At 31.5% G+C, this 26,115-nt stretch overlaps 1 protein-coding gene across 2 annotated transcripts; it reads right to left on the bottom strand.

Moving 5' to 3' along the window:
• Positions 1 to 1,915: 1,915 nt before the first annotated feature.
• On the bottom strand, positions 1,916 to 20,449 carry LOC123014394 (zinc finger protein 2-like). Of its 2 annotated transcripts, none has more exons than XM_044413495.1 (3): positions 20,357 to 20,449; positions 2,323 to 2,707; positions 1,916 to 2,272 (listed from the first exon to the last, which is right to left on the bottom strand). In XM_044413495.1, the coding sequence occupies exons 2-3, from the start codon at positions 2,669 to 2,671 to the stop codon at positions 2,004 to 2,006; spliced, it is 618 nt and encodes a 205-aa protein (XP_044269430.1). In that variant the 5' UTR covers positions 2,672 to 2,707; positions 20,357 to 20,449; the 3' UTR covers positions 1,916 to 2,003. The 2 variants fall into 2 exon arrangements, with proteins under 2 accessions (XP_044269430.1, XP_044269423.1); XM_044413488.1 differs by lacking the exon at positions 20,357 to 20,449 and adding an exon at positions 2,931 to 3,404.
• Between the last annotated feature and the right edge of the window lie 5,666 nt (positions 20,450 to 26,115).

Raw genomic sequence — 26,115 nt, 5'->3', positions numbered from 1 at the left:
GTTAATTTTGCATTAAAGTAAATAAAGAAACTTGCGTTACTTCTTCATGTTTTTCTGGTCTCACTCTCACTTGCTTCTTTGTTTCATAAAGATAACGCACTAGTTTTCAAGCTCTAAAATTCATTTATCGGTTTGTTAATCTGTATCAGATCGAAGAAAAAGTTGAGAAGGAACAATACCTGTGAAGAAGTTTTAGAGAAGTCGGTTCATCAGGAGTTCCCCGAATGTTTCAAAATAATTTTTGATAATTGTTGATAATAATTAACGATTCTGTCTCATTATACACGTGTACAACCTCTTCAGCGAGAAAAATACTGGAAACTAGCAAGTTATGACACCCACATCGCGATAAATGTCAAACGCAAAATAACAGTAGACCAGCTATTTTTTAAAATTCTGGCCAAATTGGTATTATTTTCGTAACCTAGCAACCGATATAATTTTTCAATCACGCCTTGAGGTGCCCTTCTGGGATTGGTGGATTTAAGAGTCGAATAACTTTCTTATGCAAGCAAAAATTACTTCTTCGGCTGCACTTTTTGTCAACCTATTGCCGCCGGCATTTGACATTTTTCTCTGGGGCGCGAGTTCTGGCGCACCTGTATATTTCAGAAACTATAAACATTCGGATAAGGCAAAATTAGTTATTTTGAGTTCTTTTGGTTCTACTATCACAGGTTAAAATATTTGCACATACCTTAAAATCACCTAGTATAAAAAATGTACTTTGATCATTTAACTGCACATTTGATTCTATTTATTCTTATTTATTGTTCCTAAAGATGTTTTTTCATATTTATCTTTACGCAAAAAGCACAAAAACAGTGACAACGTAAACTATAAATTAATAACGTTAAGCATAGTTAAATACAGGTTCTTTGTTTATTTTTCGAACTGCTTCAAACAAATAAATAACATTACTTATTTTAGCAACTAAATTAAAAAGGATCAAACGTTCAAGCTTTAAATCCCGTTATTACAATATTATTATAGTTAGAAGTTTTTAAGTTGTAACATGCTAGCTGTAAATTGAATGTTATTAATGTATCGTATCATTAAACTGACCCATGAATTTTGGAACAAGCTGTATAATTTAGTCATACAATGTTTTTATTGTTGCTTTTCAATATTTTTGCTCCGGTCTCGTAAAATCCCGGTAGGGAAGATATTTTCAAGATCCAAATGCCTAATCTTTTTGCACTTAGGCGACTATATCTTTTACATATCTTCTCTCTTTTCATCAGTGTTACCTTGTTTTTGAAATAATTTATAAGTAAGAGAAAATTTGTCAAGCTGGGAAGTTGTGCTCTTATTATTGAAATCTGGGTCATTTTGGGTTATTTGACAATGTTGCTATTTTAAATTTTAAATTTAAAAACTTTAAATTTGAAACTCGATTTTAAAGTAATAAAGTACGTGTAAATTCTAATTTCAGTTTAGTTTAATATTTCTGGAAACAAATAAATGATATTCAAAATTCTAAGAACTCAATAAATCTTGCAACTTTAGTTTAATTTTTATTTAGTATTATTTTAATTTAATAATTTTATTATTTCATTTATTTTATAATTTTAATAATTTGAATTTATTGCTTACTATTCCTTGCTGAATCATTCTGTCTTTAATTTAGAAAAGTTTTTTAAGTTATTGACACAAATTTTTGAAAGCGAACATTAAAAATCCTCGTCGAACTCGGATTATAACGATTCTTTTAGTCTTTTTAAAAGTTTGAATAACAATGACGTAGGATTGGCGATTCATCATGCCCGTTTCCAGATTTTGCGAAATCAGATTTATTGTTCGTCAAACATGGAAAAATTTCAAATTGCACCGTTCCATCATTCGGATTGATAGCTTAACAATGGTGAAATCATCGAGGGTCACGAAATCGTAAGAATTAAACGATCGCTTGATAAAATCGCATTTGTGTCACTTTATTAAAATAGTTTCTCTTTCACAAAATTTACAAAAATATACAAAAACTATTTACATCACAGTCGAATTCAGAACCCGTACATGGAGGGCACGTAGGGATAAGTCGCAGAGGCCCAGGCGTCGAACGGGAGCATAACGGGCACGGCGTAGACCCCTCTCGGCTGGAAATGCGTCCTCGAGTGCTTCTTAAGGTGGTCCTTTCTCCCGAATCGCTTACCACAATGGGTACAAGGAAAAGGACGAAGTCCGCTGTGTATCCTTTTGTGTCTCGTCAATTCCTCGTTTCTCGTAAAAGTCTTCCCGCAATCCTTCTCGTCGCATTTGAAAGGGCGTTCGCCTAAACAAAAATTTTTGTTAAATCGTTTGCTTAACACGACTAAGGCTAACCTGTGTGTATCCTGATATGTCCTTTCAGTTGGCCATTATTAGAAAATCCGACGTCGCAATGCGGACACTTGTATTTCTTTGGTCGTTGTTTACGAGCATTCAGGATTTTTACTTGGTGTTCTTGATTTAAAACTCTGGCGTACTCCTCTAAAGCGTATCCAGTGGCGAGGGTTTCCAAAAGCGCGGGGTCGTTGTAAGAAGGTAAAAAATGACTAGGATCGACTGGCCGAAATCCCGATTTTTCCTGTTTTAATTGCGAGGACGATGAGGAGGATTCTTGATAGGTATCCCATGGTCTGAATATTTTAGGACACTTAGTGTTGGTTTCGTTATTGCAGGAAGGGCACATCTCGACACTTAAGGACACTTGAGACACAATTGCTAACTAAACAAAATTTAAATGAACAAGGGTATATAAGTTAAAGGGGCAGGACTTGGCAAGTGGGGGTACGTCGAGGATCTGCAACAATAACTTGTAACCCCTGGCTTTGTGTTTATTGAATGAAATGTATCGTTTGGACGACTTTCGACCGTATTGAGGGATGGTATTGTTGTAGGGCGGCTTGAAGGGTGACTTTATGGGATTTATGTTGAAAGGTAAGTGCTACCATTTTGCACGGTTGTCTCGTTAATCCGACCCATTTGTGGTAGGATTTTGTTGTAATTTTGTCTCAGGTAATCACAGATGACAACTCTATATACACCCTTTTCTTCGTTGACGCGACGTAAATCTACCCATTTTAAATTTAATTTGGAACAGTGGAAGTGCTTACGAATCTTGTGACATTTTTGATCGATTGGAAATAAATTTCACTCAAATTCGTTGACGGATTTTAAAATTGGGCACGTTGAAAGAGTTAAACCGATTCATCACAATTAGTCGGAAGTTTTGTCAAAACAACGAGATACATACTTATATAACTGGATGATATTGACGTCAACAGAGTCAGGATGCTGGATGCCGAAGGTATAAAAACGTGTTATTACAGTTATAAATTGAAAATTTTATTGCATGCAGAGATGCTTTATTTAGAGAAAGATTCACAGTAAATATTTCTTTTATTTTTTCTTCTTTTATGCCCTTCAATGCACATAAGAGTTTGACACAATGAAGTTGGAAATTTCTGAATAAAAGGTTGAAAACAGTAACACATTTAATAAACGCCTATTGTCTACTTTAGTTTGGAGAACCTAATTATAGATTCAATAATATTGATGGGTTTCTGTATGTAATTATTGTTAACAAAAAAGAAACTTCAAATTGTATAAGCAATCATTTTTTATCAGTCGGTTATTTATTGAATAGGTTTATTTAATTAAAGTACTCAAATATTTAACCCTTAAAAAATATTACATACATATATAAAAAAAATATTTATATTTATGGTAAAAACCTAGGATTATTTTCCTTTCTTATACAGGGTGCGCTAGAACTCGCGCCTCAGAGCAAAATGCCATATAAAGTAAGATACCAGGAACACGGAAAAAATATTTAAAAAATTTTATCTATAAAAATTTCGAAGTTATGAGAGTTTAAACTTTGCACTTTAACTCTATTTATTTCTGTTGGTAAAATAGTTTTCCAAATTTTTTTGCTATAGGCTATTATAAAGTCAAAGTCAAAATTTTTTGACAAATAGAATTTTTTAAACATTTTTTCCATGTTCCTGGTATCTTATCTTACTTAAAATTTTTCTCTGGGGCGCGAGTTCTTGCGCACCCTGTATTTTATTTATTAAGTTTCTTATTATTATTATTATTATGAAATTATAAATCGCGGAGGATGTCCTATTTTTGCGATTTAGTACAAAGTTGAAAATTCGCTTTTCAAAATATTTGTGTCAAATAAGTATAAGTCGTATTTGTAAGTATATTAATGTAAAAATAATTTTAACAGATTATTTGTTAAAATTATCGTATTTTTTTTAAAAGAAATACAGATTTTCAGTCTCAACAATTTGGTTGCTTAATTTGTTCCACTTATCAAAACTTCTGTTTGTTAAAAAGTGTTGGCGCATAGTGGTTTTAAATGCCTCTTTTTGTATTTTAAATTTATTTCCTCGAAGTCTTATGTTTAAAAACTTAAACTTTATTTAAGCACGTATTTTTTTTATTAAAGTTTTGTTAAAGAATAACTTTAATTCACATCATTTATCGTCTTTAAATTTCGCAGAATAGTGGTTACCAACCTTAAACTTCAATTTGAATTGACTACTAAAGACAAATTTAAAAAAAAAATGCTTTATTATAACTTAAATGTTTTGTGTATAGGGTGATTTTTGTAGGCCCTACATTAGAAACTTTTAAAATTTTGCACGCAACCAAAAGATGACATTTTACTAAAATTTTCAAAATGGCGGAACTTCCAAAACTACGAGAAATTGGCGCCAAGTTTTATATTTTAAATGGTAGTCACTTATTTTTATAGCAATTTTGAATTTGCTTTCTTAAACCGAGCAAAACCTACCTAAGTTGTTGATACTTATTTGTTATAGTTTTTGGTATATTTTTTTGCCGAAATTTTTATTTGCAAAAAGTCACAGCTCTAAATATTTGAGATAAATAATATTTATTTTTGCATTTCGTAATAAAAGGTTCTAAGAATTTTCTAATTCAGTTTAAGATTATCAACAATCAAATTTCAAGGCTAATATGCTTTTTAAAAATGGTTATTAAAAAATTGCCATAATTCGTTTTTTTTTCAAACAGTATGAGCCTATTTTATTTATGGCAATCGAAAGAACAGTAATTGCAGTGATTTTTAGTTATGTTTCAACAATTTAACCGGTAAATTGTGTTTGACCAATGAGAGCAATTTGATAATTTTGTTACATTATGTGCAATTGTAGGTAGTAAACGGAATAAATCATCGAAAAACTTAAGTTTACCCATCCCTAGTTGCCTTCAACATGAAATATCCTGGCATTGACCATTTTCCAACGCCTATGTAAAATCACTGTTGTAGTAAGGAAAAAAATATGTTTGACTAAAAGAGCCAAATTTTTTTGGGGTTGGTTATTACATTTTCGGTTAAAATGGGCTAAAATATTAAAATTTAGTTGCCAACACTAAATAATGTAAAGATAGAAGATAAATATATTAATATAAACAGAAATCCCGGATGACTATTAATGTTTGTGACAAAAAGTCTATTGACAAAATTGAATTATTGGTAATCCCCTTAATTTGTTATATCAGAATATTTCAGGTGACAGCTAAATCAGTAGTCGCACCTCACAAATGAATGAGAATTGCCTATAAAAGTTTAACGTTTGAATTTGAAAATTAAGGTTGCAAAAACTAAAATTTTAAATTTGACACCAACTCGAGGTAAAAAATCATAATCATTACATAGTAATCAATAACAGCTTCATAAATTTAAGCCTTTATATTTTATACAATGTTCAAATTATCCAGTAATCCGACAAAATTAAGAAAATGAACAATAACATCAATACTAATAAATATCTATAAAAAGTTTGCTTTTCGACCATATAGAAGTGCAAACTTAATTATAGAATCACAGCACGCTTTAACTGTCATAGTTTAATATGTGAAGTGCTTGTTTAATACTTTATTTTTCAGCGATAAAATTAACTTTAAGTTTTGTTTTAATGCAATTATTTTTGGTGACTTCAATTTTTAAGATAAGATCATTTTGTCGGTAAATAACCAACGCTTGTCTCTTTTAATTAAAATTTAAAAGGAAAGCAATAAAAACTTCCTATATTCTGAATGTAAAGTCATTAATAAGTATAGATTATTGTTAAAAATGTTAGCTTATTCTATAAAATTAATAATAATAAAATTGGTAGCTGTGCTTTTTTACAGCCCATTGAGTAAAGTCCTGCATAAATAACTCAACGTTTTAATATACGGAGATTTTACGGTGCACGCCCTCGCCACTGTTGGACAATCGTGGGTCTACACCTGTACCCGAAAAAATCCCATTCATCGCGTGAGAACTGACGCAATTCGTCTTTGTCCTCTTTAGTCCAGCTCAATTGAACTTATAAAATCTACCCTTGTGGATTTTTAGCGATTTTTTCAAGCATTTGATTTTTTTTCTTCTCCATCAACGTCATTGATCGTCGAACAATTAAAAGTATTCTGAAACGGAATCGATTTTTTATTTGGGGCGTACACGTATCCATCACGAAAACGTTGAGCATTTACAGCCTGCAATCATAGACATATCCTGTCGTTCTGGTCGGATTTATGCGCTTTTTATTCACTTGGAGTTTATTCTTCTTCTATTCAGCGAATTTAGTTGATGTGCGAAACGTGTCCTTCATTCACGGTAAGGACTGTCCACTTTATAACAGCGTGGGTGGTAATTTATGTGATTTGTTGACCACGGCTAACAGCAATCCTATTATTTTCCTTAGAAAAGGTTCTTTGATGCAACGGGATTTATGAGTTACGAATTCCAAGCTCTAATTATGTTAACTCGGACTCACGTTTCGCTTGTTCTAACTCGATTTAGAGGCCAACTCGAGAAAATTCGGTAAGAAACCAATCACATTAATCTCACCAGACAGAGTTATTGTTACGTAAACTGATGGTCTAAAAGCCCATTCAGGATGTACAAATAATTTTATTTCATTGCGCTTTGCCAACTTTCGACATATTCATTCTGAAAAGGTAAAGACCTCCCGTCGAGAGGATCATCGGATGTTTTGACAATTCTCGTTCACTACGGAAGTTAGAAACGAAATTATTGTCAACACCCCGGCACCCGACTGCGTCCTAATCACCTAAGGACAATTCCTCCGATGGCCGTTAGGCCGGACATTCATTACAATCGATTGAAACTTCCACCAATGACCCTTGTTTTGATTTATTTTCGAAACAAGAATATGCCCTAAAATCGACACCACAAGGAAGCTTTTAATTTTTTTGTAACACAAAAATTACCTAAAACACCAAGTGTTGTATGCTGGATTAATTGAATACAGGTAAGGTACATAGGCATATCGGATAAAAGATATGTGATGTGATATGTGACACAAAAATTCAGATACATGATTTTTGAATACAACTAATTTAAATTACTTATATTGTTTGTATGAGTATAATTTTTAAGTACCTACCTATCAATTATTCTTAATGATAAAATAAATATACAAGGTCGTTAAAAATTATGGATAAAACTAAACATTTTAATAGTATATTATATTACACGTTGTTGTTATCACAGCCTCATTAAGAAATATGTTAATATCCCGCTTGGGCATTTCGTAAAAAATGCATTGTAGCAGTGATTCCGATTTTTTCTTAGTTACTGGTGTTACTAAGGAAAAACTAATGATTTTTAAGTATTAACGAAAAATAACGCAATCAATAATTAATAAAAGCTGGGAAGGAATGATACAACAAAACCAGATACGCCAAGGAGAATTGATATTATGAGGTTGCACCGTTTAAGTTAAAAAACTGGATGTGTCAAAAAATTTCCCCAGTTTAAAGCGCCAACAGGAATCAATTGAACTCTGGTATGAAGAATCAAGGCCATCTGAATCAAAAAGCTATAAGGCCGTTTCATTCTCCATGATAACTGTTTCTGCAGAGTGGCCATAAAAACAAAAAATTCAGAACCTTATTGTGCGCCCTCGGTGGCCGATTAACGAATAAACATTGGCGACAATTTAAAACAATGCCCTTCAATTTTACAAAATAATGGTATAAAATGGTAAAAACCGTGTTTCATTTGTGGGGCAAAAAATGTTCGATTATTTGAAATTCTGAGCAATATGCAACAAAGGCAAAAATGGTGCGAAATTTTTGAAACGTTTTGCGGTAAGCAATTTTATGCAGACAATGATAAAGACAACCTTTTACTTTGTTTTTGTAATTTTAAAGACACTACAAAAATTACGGATTACTCAACAAACAAACAAACCACTTTGCAGAAAAATATTGAAGTTATAAATTGTTCTAACCTACCTCGTGTTATGATTTCATGTTTTATTGTAATTCTAATTTATTAGTATTTTGCTAGTCCAGAATGTACCTAAAATAAGCTCGGATCTTGGATATTTTATAGCATTCATGTTTTAATTGATGTTTTAAGCACTTAACCTAAAAATAAAAAGTCTAAAAACTCTCGATCGACTGCGATGGAAATCGGTAGATGGAGCGCAATAAGGTACCGAAATGTCACAGAAACAAAGTTTATATGGAAAAATCGAAAAGTGAAACGGCCTTATAAGCGCAGCTTTTTGATTCAGATGGCCTTGTGAAGAATGATGGTATGAAGAAAATAATCATAATAAAAAAACTATTAAAAATAAAATTCTTTGATTTGTAAAATAATTAACGTAAAAAAATGAAAAATTATAGTTGGTCGATGATTTTGAAATGTGGTTTCGGTGCCTAGATGTTATTTGTAAACATTTTTTATTAATAACTTTTTGTCGTATTTGTCACATAAAAAATCACTTTACAAAAAATAGCAAAAAATAGTTTTTTTGACAATTTCCAAGGCATACATGATTTTTCTAAACTATAATTATGTTGGAAATTAGTCTTTAAGCAAACAGAGCTGAATTCCAAAAATCTAATAAAAGTTCCTTAGTTGCAAGCTAAAAAACTGGATGTGTCAAAAATTTTCCCCATATTAAAGTGCCAACGGGAATCAGTTGAACTCAAAAAATGCCTAGGCGAGAAAAGGATTATTTCTATCGAGACGGCGATGGTTGTTATTATTTGCTTTTTTAACGTTTTATAAGTAGGCATATAGCGACGTTTTAGCCAATAATAATTTCTCTTTTTGTTTAAACGAAATGTTTATGAAAACTTTTATTTTGCGTGTAGGAACATTATAATGTTCTAAATATAAATTTATCCATCAGTGGCAGACAAACTTTGGTTTGCTTTTTTTTTGTGTGGAGATCAGAATCATATCTCTTCCAATTGTGTCAACATTATCACAACAGCTATTAATACCGAAATGATTAATTTATTCACCATCCTCACGGAAAGTTCTCCATAAACACTCTAATACGTATAAACAGGGTCACTCGTTGAAAACTGGATGACTGTTTTCACTGATTGAAACGTTAGAGTGTAATGAATTTATAACTCAAACACTCATAATCGGACAGGTGTAACATACTCGCAATTAACGAAAGAACATGCCGGTTGTACTCGATGTAAAAAGATATTTCTTTAATCTTGCAGGCTGTGTGCCATTTGTAGAAAATTAATTCCTTTAAAAATCGATTTTGTGGCTACTTTGTATTCAGACTAGTTCAAGTGTTACGCTTTACCCGAGAATCGGCAAATCAAATGTTAGCGTGGTTCTTTCCGCACACTTTGGAATTTTACACAGCAAAAAGACTTTTAATTGATTAATTGAGTTTGAAGTTTCTATGGTTGCTAAATAAGAACAGGGCTTTTGCTGTCGAGTTTGTGAACAATTAAATGGAACAGCACCTCGCTGATGGTTTTAGAGATACCTTGCTTAGATTACAAATTAAATTAAAAACATTATCAAAATACGATTATACTTAAGAGCTGTCTTGACGTGCACATTTAATTAATTCTTTCAGTTTGTTTAAATAGTTTAACAGAAAATTAAAAATATGTTGGTATACCTAATATTTAAGGTTCGGATTATATGCAAAATGCATATTTGTTATTAAGAGGTATGTACATCAACAAAATTGTAAGTTTTCTATGCATATGTAATGTTCTTTTGATTAAAATAAGCCTAATAAAAAATGCATATTTTGCATAATTTGGCAACTTCGTGCATATTTTAGGAAATATCGCATATTTGTGCATATTTTCATCAAATCGCAAATTTTCGATTAAAAATTTCAGTTCAAATTTAAAATAGGAATGATCCGATTACAAAATAATGTTAAAGGGAAAACAACCGGTAATTCGTAAGCCGGACTCAAGGATTTAGTATCCTGCTGAGTGTTTTCTTTTTAAATTCGTTTTGTACAGGGTGAATATAGTATGAAACCAAGAGGTCTTTTTGAATCATTTGCCTCCAGAAAATAATAATCATTATAAATTAAAGTAATATAAAAAATGTGATTGTATTTAAAAAAACAATATTTTGTTTTGTTATTGAGTTATGCGATTTTTTTACATTACATTACATTTTTATAGGTAGTACCTTATTATTTATCAATTAATTTTTTCAAAAAATAAATAGTTTAAGCAAATGACGTTTGGTTCTATACTTTTTATTTACCTAGCATGGCTATAATCTTTCCATTTGGATAAATAATTGCCTGCAATGAATTTTAGCGAAATTGTCTAAAGTAATGTGATCTGAAAAGTACAGATTTGTTAGAATTACTAGGTTATTAAAATAGCTTGTGTGAGGCAAAGCCAATTTATTTATTCTCTTTTTTTGTTTATCCTGTGCAGTTCAAGATGCCAAAAATACAAAGTTTATTAGTGTACTTACTCAAGGATAAAAATGTATCCCAACTTTGATTTTTTATTGTTAAAAGTTTTGCATGTCGATGCATATTTGGCATATATTGGAGCATATTTCTTAATATCTTCTGCATATTTTTGTGAAAATACTTGCATATACAGGTCAATTCAGATAAGATAATGAGTCTGACGATCTGGCGATGCAAACCAAAAAACAAATTTCATTTACGCCTTTGATTCAATTTAAATTAGGATTTAGTGCCATTTAGTAGTCGCGGAATGATAGAGAAATTAGAGAAGCCTTTTCGGTGTAAACCTAATAAAAAATGTATGAAAGAATGAGACATTAAAAGTAGGCAAACAGTTTTTTTTATAAATCATAAATTGCTTGTCAAAGCACTGTCAGAGCAACATAAGATAACTTGGATTGCAAATGCAACGCGTAACTAAAATTAGATCAAGACGTAAATGAAATTTGTTTTTTGGGTTACATCGCCAGATCATCAAGCTCATTATCTTATCTGAATTGCCCTGTATATGCGCATATTTTACGAATTTTTCGTGCATATAATCCGAGTCTTACTAATATTTATTAAGATTACTTAGGTAATAGAGCAAATAAAAATTTGACACTGTTGTTGCTTTCCAGGGATATACATAGTAAGAACACCATACTTAGACTCATTATAAGTTTTAACATAATTGGGTCACAAATTTACACTGACATATACGTGAGCAAGTAGATAAAATATGACTAAAGTTTTTAAATAAATAAATTAAATTAAATTTTGCATTGTATGCTGTTAGAAAAGTATTTTTTATAGATTTTGAAAACTCATTTTTCCATTTTAATAAAAACGGTTAAAGTGGCTTTTTTATAACTGAAGAAAACGTTTAGCTTCGTCACCTAAACTATCACTTTTACTCCTCATAATATGGACAGACCAAGATAATTTGTAATCGTGTCATCTTTGGATCCGAAAACGTATGTCTGTTTTGGAACTAACTGCACGTGAAACGTCAAATAAAAAGTCAAAAGTTAAAACCTTAAAATGGGCTAGAATTATAAATTTTGTTATTAAAATGATCATGTCGACTTGTCATTTTAGTTGATACTTCACAGACATACGTTTTTGGATCCAAGAATGACTCGAACTCGAATACAAATTATTTTGATCTCTCGATAGAATAAACTATTATATAGCTATTAAAGCAGCAAATGTCTTAAACTATAATACTTGTATTTATCCAATTAATGTCACAATTGACTAAATGCCAAGAGTGACTTGGCCTTGCAAGACTTTGGAGGCCAATTATTGATAGATCCATTTGTCAAAATCAATTTATCACCAAAATTCGATTTGAATAAGTCGATATAGGTGGTCGTTATCTGAAATAAAACGGCATCCTGTTAAAACTCCATTTCAGCTGGATCAATATCACCTATTTAAAAAAAAAACATTGTTCGAGACATACAGCGATCAGTCTTTGAAAAAGTTGCTCAAAGCTGAAAGACGATATTAATTTGATTGGCACTTTGGCAAGAGCAAGCACTATTGGTAACAATTAATTTTATTAATAAGAAAAAATGCTAATGTTTGTTTCAAAAAATACATAATATCAGATTCACACATTATTTCAATATATTTTTTTGACATTTCTGAAATTCAAAAATCAAACGCAATTTGGATGGCCTACCACGTTTGAATATAACCTTAACTTTCTTAGAATTTTATTTTATTCAAATTTTTGACTAAAATAATGTGATTGTGAATAAAATAGCAAACAAACCTTGGTAGTAGTGGCATTACCCCTTGTGCTTTATCCAATTTCGAGGCTAGCGCCTCTCGATCGTATACGTAAGCACTCGGGGTAATGCTATACATATTTACCGTTTGTAATGTACTATTTTATAATCTCCCTGGCCACTCAGTCTACAATACCTGCAAACCAATCGCAACCCAAAATACATTTTCAGATACTACTATGCATTACTTGATGTTCTGTTTGACATTTTTCAAAGATATAAACATAGATACCTGTGATACCTTTGACAATTTTTTATAAATTGGTGTCCTATGGTGTACCTTTGACGGTACAGATTCAGCCACAGCATTTTTGTAGCATTCGCCACTTATCAAGATCATGTCAGTTTTTTCATCGTTTGAGTACATTTTAAATTCAAGGGGAAATAAAGTGGAATTTTTGACACTGTCAAATTTAACTAATGACATATCAACAGTTACTTTGATTTAAATTTAATAATATAAATTCTTCAAACGTAACAAAAGCCATGTTGTCTGTGAGAATGTAATTGGAGTTGCGTCTAAAAATCGGTCAGGATCTTTATTATAAATGACAGACTGTATTCTCTAATGTTTTTAAGTAATTTAACTGAAACATTTAGATGCTTTTATAGAAATGAGGCAGGTTTAAGAGTTTAGATTTAATGGTCTTGGATGCTTTTACGTCAGAAATTACATCGAGAAATTTTATGATCAGTCGCATGTTGAACAATGTTATTATAAGTGGTAAAAAAGGAAGTAATAAAACAAAAACACAAGTAATAAAATACAAATCACAGAGCACTGAAGCCTGAACCACTGAATAGGCCGAATGAAAAATCGCGCGTTGTACTTGCGGTAAGAGGCACAAGTTTAGGTATTTATTATCTATTAAAGAAATATGTGAAATTAAAGTTGAGTTAAAGCTGGTTTAAATTATTATTTTTTTTTATACGATAGTGAACTGTTATTTATTAATGGTTGTAGGTACTAAATTTAACGATAACAGATTTTTGAAAATAACAATAACACGTAAGTGTATAATTATAGGTAGAATGTAGAAAAAAAAACTTCTTTCGGGTTGCTGCCTTTCAATTTTTGCGACAAAATATAAAAGTAACAAATTTTTCTACAGTGGTCCACCATAGCACTAAAAATGTCGGTTATACGAGTATGTATGGCTGCGATAACGCAGCTTACGCTCCCCCAATCGAATTAATTTCGCATAAAGACGAGTGGGAAAGATGTCGAATCGTTTCAGCATTAATTAAAAAATTCTATCAAAATCAAACTTTTCAAACCTTATCTAAATTAATGATCGCGTCATGAAAAAATTACGAAAGCCGCCACGTATTATCCCCAGCCGTTATTCCGAGTCATATTAGAATAATTTGGAAATATTTCCCCTAAGGATCGATTAGTTTGTTGCGATGAAAGCAACAATTTCGTGTACGAAAAGCACAATGAAATCTCAGCGGTGATGTAATAAAGCGACTTTTTGGTAGGGTCGACATGCGGTTAGTTGACAAAAGGATGACGCCGATATCCCGTCGAGATCGCTAAATATCTTGTCACTGCGTAACTGAATAAACCACGGGAAAGGGACCTCACGCGGAGGATTTCTGGCCTCCAAACAGTGATGCCCTCAGCCGCACACAACAGAGGGTGCGACACCGATCTCCACCAAGGTTTGTGCTGTAATTATACAAAGCGATTTTAGCAAAAGCCAAAAACTTATAGCCTTCTTACGATGAGAAAGACGAGTTCTTGTCTTATTAATTATGAAATATATATCTACAGGAACAAACATGCATTGTGTAGTCCTTGTATGAAAGCACTTAGAGACAATGTCATCTGTTAAGTAAACTGTTTGAACTAGAGCCATCAGGTGCACTTAGAACCATGTTGATGTATGAGGTTATTCTAAAAATTGGTCACACTAATAAAAAGCGACAGCTTTATGATTGATGTTTTTTAAAAAATGGTAAAAACACTCGCTATATCGGGTATCATTCGTTAAATCATTCATTTTCTAGGCTTCTGATGGAGCTTGGATTGCGTGATAGCAGCAAGTAGTAACTATTTAAGCCCGGGTTTAGGGATAAATTATGCAAATCGATTTAATAATTTTAACGGAGAACAGTAATAGCGATTCCAACCTGGTTAATAATTAATCGATTTTGCCCTCATAATTGTTTTGAAGTAATGAATTAATATAACTTCCATCAAGTTGAGGAGGGTAAAATGATTTGAAATGACAACATATGTTACACTTCTATTCAAAAAAAAAGCGTACAAGTAGTGAGCCCAATTTTGGCTGGATCAATGGTATTGTTTGTCGTTGTATAATTCAATTATAAAAAGCAAGCGAAAGCAATTTTCACACATTTTACATACAAAATGTCAGTAATACGTTTTCTTGGAAACGATTAATTAATATATCCCATTTACAATAGTCCTCAATACGTGTACGCTTTTTTTTGAATAGAAGTGTAAATAAAGGGTGTCAATTTTAAAACTTGCAATCGGCAATATCTCTAGAACTAAAAAAGTTATTGAGAATCACTCAAAACCGTTTCGGTGGTTTTTAGGGGGAATCAAAATGGCATGGTAAGTGACGCTCCTCCACCCACCCTTCAAGCCACAGCCACCTTAAGTTGAAAATTTTAAATGGCACGACCCTACTTGCGATATATCGTTGGAAAGCCCATAACAAGCGCTTTTCAAAAATGTCATACAACAGCCTATTTGGTAAAGTTATTTTTTCAATTATTCAAAAACGAAGACGTTAAATTTTCATTTTTTTTATTATATTCAAGGGTGGGTGGAGGTGTGTCACTTATCATGTCATTTTAATTCCTCTTAGAAGCCACCAAAACGGTTTTTAGTGATTATTAATAACATTTTCAGTTGAGAGAAATTGCCTATTGCAAGTTTTAAAATTGACACAGTGTATGTATACTTGTTTTGAAATTAATGTGCATCGAAATAGTCGTTGAAAGGGATCATTTTAAGGTGGCAACCATGCAAAAATCCAAACAATCCTAGCGTAAATCTTCCCTAAAAAATATTTTTTCAAAAAATAATTAAAACTAACAACGTAATTAACATAGAGTAACAAAAAAAAACGATTTTTGTCATTATTGATGTGATTAAATTTGTTGGATGACATTAATGACACTTTTTGTTTGAATTAGTCTTTAAATTAAAGATTCATTTAAATTTCTACAACCTACTTAATGCACATTAATATGAAAAAGAGTATATCTATTATACATATTTCTGTAGATTCCAGGATTCATATCTTTAACACACAAAAACAATACATATAGATTATGAATTAAGTACGGAATATTAATAGTTGTTTAAAAACAAACCGCATACTTACGAAAATTTTAATCATTTGTGTAAATTTTATCAAGTGTTTTAATTTTGACGTTTTTCAAAATTTAATTTTGTAGACATAAAGTCGTGGGTTATACTAAAAAAATCAACAAAAACGCTTTACCATGAGTGGTTTTCAAATTATCTTTGGTCATTGTTAAACGCTTTTTAATTTTAAAAATTTCCAAAAAATTAAGAATTTTAAAATTAAATTAAACGCTTTTTTAAATTAAAGTTTTAGGGACTAAGAGAAATGCATAAAACTGGTTGGATTTATAAATTTTTTATATTGTTCTGTAAATTAAGCTTTATTCTGAGTCCGGGAAGTGAGCTACTGCGGTGTCAGAGTCGGGAAGTATACTTAAAAGTTCAGTAAGTGATCTATTAACCAAGTAACACTTAACACATCATCTGTATATGTATGTACAAAGTGATCCACAATGACTTAATCTCTGCCGTTATACGGCAAAAGCTAGTAACTAGAGTTATTATAGGTTTTGCTAATTTATGGCATTTTTGAAATTAGTGAAAAACTTACCTACTTGAATATTTTTCGTCTTTGCCTGACGCACAGTTTTACTTATTTGCGTTTCTCATTTTTCTAGTATCTGTAAAAATATGTACCTATACGTCTGTAGAAACTAGCAACTCGAGTTACTAGGTTTTGCACATTTTTATATTTCAATTTTTATGCATGAAAAAACTAGCAACTCAAGTTGCTAGGCTATGCACACTTTTTATAGTTCAATTTTTATGCATGTAAAAACTGGCAACTCAAGTTACTAGGCTTAACAAATTTTTATGTTTCAATTTTATTAACTTTAGGTAGTAATTCCTAGTATCTTTTGTGTTGCCAGCTTTTAAAAATTCAGATCAGTTCAGCCGTGTTTGTGAATTGCATTACAGACGTTATTAGTGCTCCAGTTAGCTAACAAAACGCGATAATTAACATGGATAGAGGAAAAAGAATACTGCGTATGTGTCTTGAGAGGTAAGAACTCTATATTTTTAGGAGTGCATGTGAATAATTAGAATTATAATAATTAGGAACAGTATAATACTGTCATGTTGAAAGTATGTCCGTAACTATGTTTCAAATTTGTAAAATAACTCGTAGGGTCTTAAACGTAAAAAAATCTTGACCTCTACCAATACACTACGTACCTAAATAATTAATTTTCCCACCAACAACTAGTTAAACCCTTAATTTATGCACTAAACTGAAACAAATTTTAGAGAAGCGGCGTTTAATGATGAAAATGAGGATATTCCTTCTGATTTCGACGATACGGACAGTGATCCAGATTATACTCCCAACCCCGAAAATAAAAAGCGTAAATGGCTTTTTGATTTAAACGATACGTGTGTAGGTTCTCCACCAAATTGTTCTAATAAGAGTCCCGATCTGATTTGTATTAACTCTGAACCTGAAAACCTCCTTACTATTGATACAAATGACATCAACAATGACTTTCACATAAATAATTTTGAAATGTGTAGTGAACTGCTTGCCGATATTCTGAAAGTGGTCGTTAACACGATAGAAAACAAATGCTGAAGGAAAGAAAAAAAAGGCTAATAATGTTGAAAAATATTTCTTGTTACCACCTTGTCCTAATAAATACTTGTAGAAAAAACTGTTCTGCAAAAGTTAATGACTCTGTTAGAGAAAAGATAAGAAAAAAAATTTGGCAATTAAGTTTCGGCGAAAGACGATTATTTTTTGATGCCTATATAACACAATTCAAGGTTAAAGTCAGATGTCAAGAAGCCAGTGTGTCATCCAGAAATTTCTCCCTTGAATATTATTTACCAGCACCGTTAAATGTTCAAAAATCGTCCGACAAATTACGAGTATGTAAAACTATGTTTTTGCATACTCTTGGTATGAAAACGGATGGGATGATTACAAGCCATTTTACAGCAAAAAGGAGTAGCAAAAAGGAGTAGCAAAAATGGAATTGCTAAAACAATAGATGAAAGAGGATTACTTGCTAGAGGGATTTTGCAAGACCAAAAACAGGAAACTGAAGAAATAGTAATAAGACATATCAATTCTTTCAACCCGGTTGTCTCTCACTATAACTTGGCGCATTCGCCAAACAGACGTTACCTTCCTTCAGAAATCACAATAAAATATTTTTGGCAAGATTTTGGTCAATATAAAACAATTAGCTATGATTTGTACAGGAAAATATTTGATAAACAAAATATTAGGTTTAGTCGTCCTTCACAAGTTGAGTGTGTTATATGCAAGAAACGTGAAACGCATGACAAAGAAGCACAAGAAAATAATTGCTCGGAAAATTGTCCTACTTGCCTTTTCCTTCAGGAACACAAGACTAAATACACAACATCTAGAGAAGCATATCAATTAGACAAAAAAAGAGATTTGAATCAAAATGAGAAAATATATAGTGTTGACATGCAGAAAGTTTTACTACTACCTAAAATGTCTACAAAAGCATCGTATTTTGTTTCAAGGTATTCTAATAATATACATCTATATTAATTGATTATAACTAAGTTATTTTATGTTTTTTAGGTTAGTCGTCTTTAATGAAACTTTTGCTTCGTTTAAAGAAGATGAAAACTCTTGTGTTATGTGGCATGAGGCCATACGAGGAAGATCAGCATCTGACGTTGCTTCAACCTACTATAATGTAATAAAAACTTCTCCTGCCAAAATTGATGAGTTTACGTTTTGGGTGGATAATTGCTCCTCTCAAAATAAGAACTGGACGTTGTACTCATCTTTTGTTTGTTTTCTAAACGCAGAATGGGGCCCTAAACAAATCACCCTAAAATATTTCGAGCCTTATGGCAGCAGATTCAGTCCATGGCAACATAAGCACTGAAATGAAAAGACATGCAAATATATATGATTTCGATGAACTACTGAAAATTATAGAAAAATCTGCAAAAAGAACCAAATGTTTGATATTAAATTTTTCTGATTTTTTCCTCTTTCGTGAGGATGCAAGCAGAGAAAAAATCATAACATTCCCCTATTGGAAACAATCAAAATAGTCCAATTTAGAAAAGGGTCCAAAAACCTGTTTTATAAAGAATCATTTTCAGCGGCTGAATTTCATGAAGTTGACTTCTTAAAAAAGAAATTGGACATTACATTTCCTGATAGACCGCATTTAGAGTCTCTGGGAATAAATACTTCAAAACACGAAAAAATTTTGTCAACCCTCTGCTCATCTTTCCAGGACGAAAGACGAAAATTATTTTGGCAATTTCTACCAACAAATGATGGAGCTCCGGACTTATGCCATGTTTCGGAGAATTAGAAAGGTTTATTTAATTGTAGTACGAGCATTTGTTTTTTTAAGTAGGTACATTGTTAATTGGACTTTAATAATAAGTTGAATTATGTTATGTTTTAAGTTTTTTTATTGTTAATTATTCAAATTCAAAAATAGTAAATAAAGATACTATCTTTTGAGCGAACCTAGTCTGCTTCCTTAAAGTTAATCAAAACCTTGTAAATAGAGTTACTTATTCTTGTTGACAAATAATATTTTATTCATACGTTTGGTAAAACTTTGTAACTTAAGTTACTAGTTTATAACATATGATCATGCCATTATTCGCAAGAGTGTTTATGTTTCATTCAAAACCTAGTAACTGTGTTTTCAGGTGACCACAGTAAAATTACATATATTTAATGTATTTCATTAAATTCGGTGCTTAAAATGAAGTGTATAACAAACAAAGTAGTTTTGGAAATGTATTTAGAACAAAAAGGCTATAGATTTTTCTAAAATATAATTTCCTGTCAAATTGCTTTAAAGTGAGTTACTAGGTTTTGCCGTATCACGGCAGATCTGTTGGCAATACTGACTCTAATTTTTAAAGCTATCCACTGGAGTACGATTTTGATTAACAATAATATATAATATAACAATAATAAGTAGTGTTTCAAATTATTAACAAAAATACTTTCAAATCTGTTACCAACAGACTCAGTCTTTCTGGAGCAATTCGTAGTATAGTAAGCCTCTTACAATATTCAGGACTCGGCTCCTTCATGGCCTTAAACATTTCATTCGAACTGTAATATTTGAATTACCAGACTTGAAAGTCTGAAAGTGTATGATTTTTCATACATTTATACACCATTTTTTCTATTCTCTATAAACAACTTGAAAATATGTACGAGGATTGGGAATTACGAGTAAAAAAGTTTTGATCTTTCTATGAAGTATTTAACTCTAGATCACTTACGTGCTATAATCACAGGTTTATCAACGTTTCAATGGGATCCAATATCATCGTGTGGTCGTTACAATGAGAATTTGCCTTTGATTAAAATTTCTCGAGCACCGCAGTTGACGTCAGTACTGCATTTACATACAATATCAATTACGGCCTTTGTTACCTTACTTTGAGTTAAGCAGTTATTTGAATATTGAAAACGAGACAAACAAATTCAAAAAAATTAAATTATACATTACCTTTAAACATGCTTTTTCGTTTGAAACACTCTGCAGTCTCTTCCATTCTCAAGTCCAGTTTATTCGGAAAGTCTACTGCATCCAGAATAGAAACCGTAAAAGTTGCAGTAACGTGAAAAACATCAGGAAGCAATACCACAACATTACGTTACACGTTGAAAGTGGCAATAAGTGGTGCCTGAGCTTATTTCAAGTTTATTTCATACAATTCTCCGTCAACAAGTATTAAATGTTATCTAAATGACACACAGCTTTTATCTCAGCTTCCGTTATATTTTTTCCAATCTTCAGCCGCCTCCGGATTCCCTCAGTCGCGCATTATTAGATAATGCCTCGAATTTGCACTTAAACCTAAGAAAAGATGACAGAGAACAAACAGTGCAAGGGAAGAACGAGAGAATGATGAAAGTATACAATCGCAAATCCAGTTATCGAACCTGGAGAATCTCATTTAAAACAAATTTTATTAACTGGGTGAATAAGTTTCGCTAATGTGTTTACGGAGGCAAAAATATAAATATTTTTGTTTTGAATCTAATTTATTTAGGTATAATGATTTGAGCCAACTTCTAAATGGGTGTCGGGCTAAATTATGCTCTGGAGCTTTTCGAGATGTGGCGAGTAAATATTCATGTAGCGATGAAAGTTTTGTCACGTTTAATGGAAGATATACAGCAATAAGTTTGTATAAAAAACTAGTTAAAGTGTGAGCTCGCGCGTTTTAACACCTAACTAGGTTCAGGCGAACGCTATGTAAGTGAAACAAAATTATTCACATATTATATTACCAGCATTATTAAACAGAGAGTACACACGTTATGAATTAAATTAATAACTTACTGCAAACTATAATTTTTTTTAAATAAGTTTAGTAAAGTTTTTGAACTTATAAACTACATAACTCATAACTAATAAAATCTAATTATTGCTTTGAACAAACTTAAATCAGGTTTAAAACTTCAAAACTACATTTTTTTAATCAAAAAGTTAACGCGTTTGTTAAGAATTTTCAAGTACAAAAGTTTAAAGCCAATATTAACATAATGTAAAATAAACTTTGTAGAGCTTTGTGGTTCCGATTCATGAGATATTTGATTATAAAATTAATCAGCTTGTCAACAAGTTTGTTGATGAATTAAAAGGGAATTAAATTTGAAAGTAAAAAATTATCAAGACATATTTCAATCACGAATATAATCAAACATATATCCTTGACTCGTCCAATAAAGGTCTGTATGAAGTAGGCATCACATATAAAATAGATATTACAGATATCGATTTCTATGGATAACTGTTTTAGAGTTGAAATAGTCATATGTGACAAAAATATCTAAGGTTTGAAATTATAAAAAAATAATTCCAACATTACTTATTGTAATTCTAATATTGACCCATCAGTGATTTTGACTTTATTTTTGACATTTGTGTTATTTGCTTTGTCGCCGTTTCTCTTTGCCGTAAAAAGCACTGCAAAGCAAGTAGCAAGTTAACCCAATTAATAAAATAATTAAACAAAAGCGTTTCCTTAATTGCCTTTTTCTTAAGGTGGATAACGCCAATCAAAGTCAACTTCCTTGAGCAGAAATTCAAGCTATCAAATTAGAATTTAATCAAATATAGGATATGAAAATTGCAAAATTAATTTAACGTTACAACATAATTCTATTTCATACAGATTAAAAGTGCAAACCTGTTACTTTTCCTGTTAATATTTCACAGGCAATTCAGTTATAACAAGAGATTATCTACTGGATGGGAAATTTGCTGACGTTTCGTTTTTAATTTCTCTCGAATAGGTCGCTGTTGACAATACCGCTCTTTCATTTTCGTCTATTCCACTCGGTTTGTAATTTTCGTTTCGTGGTTAAGGTTTTTGACCGAGCGTCCCCAATTCGGACGGATACAATTATCGAAGTGGTTATCTCCCGCTGCTTACATTTTTGTAATTTTAATTAGAGAAGTGGAAAATGTCAGAGAAAGGTTGTTGCATTGCTGTCGAGATTCTCGCATAACATACATCGTATAAATTGATTAAAATTTGAAACAAAAAGCATTCGGTCTGTTGAGAAATTCCGGTGAAAATTCATCACCCAAATAAATTATTTGAAATTTTCTCGGTTGGGGAAAATGATTTATGACCATGGCGATGTTTTTTATTGAATCAAGTAAAATTAAACATCAATAAAAGATATGACGCCTTGTTGAGTCGGCCGATAAAAGTTTTATTAAGGTTTCTGAGTTGATACGATTTTGTATCGTTTTAATTTCTTTAATATATTCACCGTCTGACAGCTTAACTTTTCCAACTTTATTATTTGTGGACGTGGATGAATATTATGAGGATTCGGCGGGCGTTAAGCGTCTGTAATCTTTAAATCTTCGACTACCAGTTAATAATAAAATGACTCTGAGTCGCTGTTGAGTTTAATTATGAAACATTTAATCGTTCGAGAGTGATCTAGGGAACGCAGTTTCATTATTCCCTGTAAATTATTAAGGTTTGAGCCGTTTAGTCTAGATTCTAGTTCGAATCCTGCTTGAAAAATCTGACATTTGAAGGTCTCCAAGGGCGAGCAAATATTACTCTTACCAAAATTATTCTTTGTTTTATTTTCACTCTTTTCTACATATTTAGTGGACATAAAAAAATTGCTGACTAATATCACTTTTGCTCGCAAATTAAAAATGAAAATAGAAATGGTAATAATTTTTAGAAATAGTGGAAATCCACAAGTTTGCTATGAGGTCACAATTTGTTAACGAGTTGAGTGACGGTAAATAATGGAACTGGGGTTTTCAAATATACTCGTCTACCACTTCAAGTCCATGTTTTAGCCTTGTTAGGAAAGGCTTAAAAGGAATTAGTTGTTACTTTAGATCTTAATTAATCTAATCCTTTAAATTTGATTAAGCTTTACAATTGTCAATTTTAACACTTGCAATCGGCAATTTCTCTCATCTGAAAAAGTTATTAATAATCACTCAAAACCGTTTTGGTGGTTCCTAGGGGGAATTAAAATAACATGATAAGTGACACACCTCCACCCACCCTTGAATATAATTAAAAAAAAATAAAATTTAACGTCTTCGTTTTTGAATAATTGGAAAAATGGCTTTACCAAATAGGCTGTTGTATGACATTTTTGAAAAGCGCTTGTTATAGGCTTTCCAACGATGTATCGCAAGTAGGGTCATGACATTGAAAATTTTCAAATTAAGGTGGCTGTTGCTTAAAGGGTGGGTGGAGGAGCGTTACTTACCATGTCATTTTGATTCCCCATAAAAACCACCGAAACGGTTTTGAGAGATTCTCAATAACTTTTTTAGTTCTAGAGATATTGCCGATTGCAAGTTTTAAAATTGACACCCTTCATATGGTGTATTTATACAGGGCGATTCAGATAAGATAATGAGCCTGATGATCTGGCGATGCAACCCAAAAAACAAATTTCATTTACGCCTTTGATCCATTTTCAATTTGGATTTGCAAGCTGAATCCAAGTTATCATCTTGTGTCACTCTGACATCATTGCAGAGAACGATTATTATTAGTGCCATTCAGTTCTCGCGGAATAATAGAGAAATTTGAGAAGTCTTTTCGGTGTAAATCCAATACAAAATGTATGAAACAATGAAACATTAAAGGTAGGCAAACAGTTTTTTTATAAATCATAAATGGCTTGTCAAAGCACTATCAGAGCAACATAAGATAACTTGGATTGCAAATGCAAATCGTAATTAAAATTAGATCAAAACGTAAATGAGATTTGTTTTTTGGGTTGCATCGCCAGATCGTCAGGTTCATTATCTTATCTGAATCGCCCTGTATTGATTGACAATAATATTTTTAAAAATTGTATATTAATACATTTATGACAAACTGCTGTATCTACTGTTAAAAAAATATTTGAAATACTTGTAACAGTAATTATACAGGGTGCGCCAGAACTCGCGCCCCAGAGAAAATTTTCAAATAAGGTAAGATACCAGGAACATGAAAAAAATGTTTAAAAAATTCTATCTGTCAAAAAATTTTGTCATTTATTTATTGACATTTGACATTTTTTTATATCAATTTTTTATATCATTTTTTTATATCATTTTTTTATATCTTTTTGCCAATAAAAGCCACAAATAACATTGAACAGAGTTACAATTTAGGATACAGTTTCCTTGTTTCCTCTTTTAATAGCCTACAGCAAAAAAACTTGGAAAATTATTTTTCCAACAGAAATAAATAGAGTCAAAGTGCAAACTTTAAACCCTCTTAACTTCGAAATTTTTATAGATAATTTTTTTTTAACATTTTTTCTATGTTCCTGGTATCTTACCTTATATGGCATTTTCCACCGGGGCAAGAGTTCTGTATATACAGGGCGTTCGGTCCACGTCGCACCTAAACTTACTCCTTTTTTTGAAAAAATAAAAATTTAAGTAACAATATTCATTCTTGGCTTTCTTAATAAATGTATTAAATTTTTTTTAACACATCCAGTGTTGCCGGAAATGCTACCAAATTTAGTTTTTTTTTAATGGAACACCTATGTTTTTTTTGCTCGAAACAATAATAATTGGCATGAAAAATACGGTAAACCACTAAAACCAATTTTTTTAATTTTGTAGCAAATTCTGCAACGTAGGCGGATTTTACTTGTCAAGGTATTCATGCTAAAAGCAATATGCTTGGATACCGTTTAATTGTTAGTTTGACAAAGCCTAATTTGTCAATAAATCTTATTGAGATCTTTAATATTGGATGATATTAATTACGACGAATTAGTAGATCAGCTTGTGTGTTTTCTAAGTGAAATAAAAATAGAGCGGAAGCTGAAAGACAGAATAGAGAAAAAAAACCAAATAGAGTTTACCCAAATCGTCGGAAATTTAGTCGAATTGAAAAACAACTGAGACGAATAGGTTCGCTTCTTAAAAGTAAAAAAGCATGTGGTTCTTTGTGAAGAACAAGAAAATAGAAATCTGAATGTTCTGTTATCAGTCGAAGAAAATTCATGAGAGTTTCCATAAGAGAACTAGCTCATCAACTGACAAATTAGATTTGTCAAACCAACAATTAAACTGTATCCAAGCATTTTTTTTATTTACACCTTTCCTTTAAAATTAAAAATCAGGCTACGCGACCAATTTCCTTATAAAATTCTAAGATTTAAGATGTTATTTGATTGTATTGTGTTAAGCAAAATGTAATAAATAGTGGTTTACAGTATTTTTCAAGTCAATTACTATTGTTTGGAGGAAAAAAAACATAGGTGTTCCATTTGAAAAACTAAATTTGGTAGCACCGGATGTGCTAAAAAAATTTAGTACATTTATTAAGAAAGCCAAAAATGAATATTATTACTTAAATATTTACTTTTTGAAAAAAAGAAGTAAGTTTAGGTGTTATCAGCCGGGGCGACTTGGACCGAACACCCTGTATACAGGGTGTTCCGTCTAAACCCCACTTTAGAAGTATTGGGAGTTGGAATAATTGTATTTATTTGAAAATTGGTACATAGCCATAAACCAATAAGTCCTCCTAAATGAAAATATTTTCAAGCTGGCGGCACTTCCTGTTATACCGGAAGTCGGACTCAACTTTGTTATTTTAAATGGAAAGGTATATTTTTAACTGCGTTTTTGGATTAACCGGGTTATTTTAAGGGAGTTTTCATCAGCTTTCTCTATACCTAAATTTAGCCGTTTTTGAAATATTTGGAGTTTTTCAAAAATTTTTGGATTTGCACCTTCCACTTTAAAAA

This window comes from Tribolium madens, unplaced genomic scaffold (genome assembly GCF_015345945.1).
Source record: "Tribolium madens isolate multiple individuals breed KSU strain unplaced genomic scaffold, Tmad_KSU_1.1 Scaffold_19;HRSCAF=116;Tcas5.2_LG9, whole genome shotgun sequence".
Classification (NCBI taxonomy): domain Eukaryota; kingdom Metazoa; phylum Arthropoda; class Insecta; order Coleoptera; family Tenebrionidae; genus Tribolium; species Tribolium madens.
This window is presented reverse-complemented; position numbering and strand designations above follow the sequence as displayed.